The sequence below is a fragment of the Orycteropus afer genome, unplaced genomic scaffold (assembly GCF_000298275.1).
Source record: "Orycteropus afer afer isolate SDZICR_OR568_19922 unplaced genomic scaffold, OryAfe1.0 scaffold01001, whole genome shotgun sequence".
In the NCBI taxonomy this organism is placed as follows: domain Eukaryota; kingdom Metazoa; phylum Chordata; class Mammalia; order Tubulidentata; family Orycteropodidae; genus Orycteropus; species Orycteropus afer.
The window spans coordinates 189,642-192,293 of NW_006922588.1; the positions used below are offsets into that span (position 1 = coordinate 189,642).

Below are 2,652 nucleotides of genomic sequence, written 5' to 3' on the forward strand. Positions count from 1 at the left end.
CTTCATTACCATATCTTTTACTTCCTTTTTAATATAAATTAATTTCCAGAAATGTCACTAACCGTTTTTCTTTAGTTAACACACAGCAAGTTTATGTCTTCATGGCACATTGGGCAGGAGCTTTAATGACCATGTTTATAAGCTGAGCAGGGCCGGAAGACATTTCTACAACCCCAGATGGTTCTCCATCCCATAATATTCATAAAAACACCAGGAGACAAGAATGATGGGTTGATTTCTGGAGTTCTGTTTGAGAACTAAATAAATTAAGGGACTAGAAACAGTGCCTGGCACCCAGTAAGTGCCATATGCTTGACAAAGAAAATAAATAAGCTGCACACTCTTGCTGTAACTGGGACTTAGAGCACGCTTCCCAAGGGTTAGTGACGACATAAACCAACCCAGCCAGAGCCCACTTGACTGCAGAGACAGCGTGTGTCTTATGAGGTGAAAGCACATGAAATTGCCATTTGGGTTGGTCAAATTTAGTCGAAGGCTGGCAATTTCATATGGCACCACCCAACAGAATGCAGTATGCCTCAATTCTATTACCATTATCCCAGGATTCTGCCGCATTCTGGGGCCAGAATGGCGGGGCTGGGGAGCAGGGCGGGCCACCCATGGGCCTAGCCTCTGGTCTAGCCACAGGAACACCTGTCCCTACCAGAAGGCAGAGTTCCTCCCCCCCACACACAGGGGCTTCCCAGCCCCTCCCTTCCACCTACCCTCACCCTCTTACCCTACTATTCCCACATCCCATCCTCTTCACCCTCCCACCACTGGGAGAGCAAGTGGAAGGCAGAGACACGGGTTCTGCACGCACCTGAAGAGGGGCCCAAGTTGCAGCAGGTGCAGTAGCAGCACGAGCGGCCGATCGCGGCTGAGATCCCGGTGCACGAAGACGAGCGTGAGCTGCACGAGCGCACAGGGCAGCAGCGAGAAAAGCAGCGTCAGCGCCTGCCACATGCGGTCCCCGGCCGAGCGATAGGTGCTGCTCAGGTAGAGCGCCACGGTCGTCTCGGCCACGAACAGGAACACGGACGCCAGCACTGAGCCCGGGAATTTCATCTCCGCGCGTCAGCGGCGCGCACCAGCGGAAAACGCAGCGGCGACAGCGGCGGCCCAAGGGGCCCCCGGCATGCCCGTCCCCGACCTGCGTCGCCCGCCGAGGGCACGGGGGCCCGGCCGGCGGGTCTGGACGCTGGAGCTGGGCCCCGGGGAGAGCGACAGAACTGGGGTGGGGCGGAGAGTGCAGCCTCGCTGGGACACGCCCACGCGCACCGTGCGCCACCCGCGCGTCGTGGTGTCCGTGGCGCCTCTGTGGCGACAGTGCCCCGGCAGGCCGCGAACCCGCGCCCAGCCACAGCTGGTGCTCAGAGCCCTAACAGATACAGCGGGCCCTGTTGGCCCCTCTCGCAGCCTCTGGGTCCTAGAGTCCCTAGGCCAGCGTCCTCTTTGAAAAATGTTCACAACCCTTTCCAAACCTGCACCAAATAAGGGCCAGGATTGTGTTCTGGACGCCTTTTTAGTCCAGTCTCTACTTTCTAGGCCCGGGAAAAGCCTGATTCTTCAAAGGACCAGCGTTTCCGGTCATTTAAAAACAACCAAACCACACAGATGCTTTTCAAACTCGAAGTGCTAGTGCATTGGCATGCACCCACCACAATGATGGGAAGAATTCAACTTTTCACTGGGCCATATAAGCATGCCCCGACCTTTTCCAGATACACTTGTCTGAAGCGTTGTTTCCAATGGTGAAAGAGCATCAGAGGTAATCTGTAGGAGCCAACGCCTTCCCTCCCTGAAAAACTGCCTACAGAATGTATTCCTCTATAACTAACTGTCACCAATTTAGACAAGGCAAAGACCAGAGCCTAATAAGGAAGCAGTTATCTAGCCCAAGACATACTTTGCTTGCTGATGTGTGCCAAATCCAATAACACAACTTTTCCCCTAGTAAGGAGTCTGGTGACATACTGGATAAAGCATTCAGCTGCTAACCAAAAGGTTGCTGGTTTGAACCCACTAGCCACTCTGTGGGAGAAATATGAGACAGTCTGCTTCTGGGAAGATTTATAGACTATGGGACAGTTCTTTTCTTTCTATAGGGTCACTGTGAGTTGGAATCAACTCCATGGCATTGAATTTAGTTTGTTTTTTTTCCATCCACTGAGCTGGTGAGCACCCTGCTGGACCCACCCCTGTCCTTCAGAAACTTTATCCAGACAATAAATCTCTCTAAAAGTCAGATTCTTACTTGTTCTATAAAGGGATTAAGCCCAAAACACACTCCCATCAAGTCATTCTGACTCATAGTGAATCTATAGGGCAGAGTAGAACTGCCCCATAGGATTTACCAGGCTGTAAATCTTTAGGGAAGCAGACGGCCTTATCTTTCTCCCTAGGAGCAACTGGAGGGTTAGAACCACCAATCTTTTGGTTAGCAGACCAATGCTTTAACTGCAGTGCCACCAGAGTTCCTCATATAGGGATCAGAGTTTAATAATTATAAGATCCCTTTCCCTGCTGCAATTGGGTAACTCTATCAATTGTCAAGGGAGCTCTGGTAGCGTAGTGCCTAAGGCACTTGACTGCTAACCAGAAGGCTGGAGGTTCAAACCCACCAGCCACTCCTCGGAAGGAAGATGGGGC

The 2,652-nt window shown here is 52.0% G+C and overlaps 1 protein-coding gene across 1 annotated transcript in view; it reads right to left on the reverse strand.

Moving 5' to 3' along the window:
• Window positions 1-1,068, reverse strand: part of XK (X-linked Kx blood group) — a 108,368-nt gene extending 107,300 nt beyond the window's left edge. The window contains exon 1 of the mRNA XM_007958516.1: window positions 824-1,068. Within this exon, the coding sequence (XP_007956707.1) occupies window positions 824-1,068 (245 nt within the window). The remainder of the gene's footprint in view (window positions 1-823) is intronic.
• Between the last annotated feature and the right edge of the window lie 1,584 nt (window positions 1,069-2,652).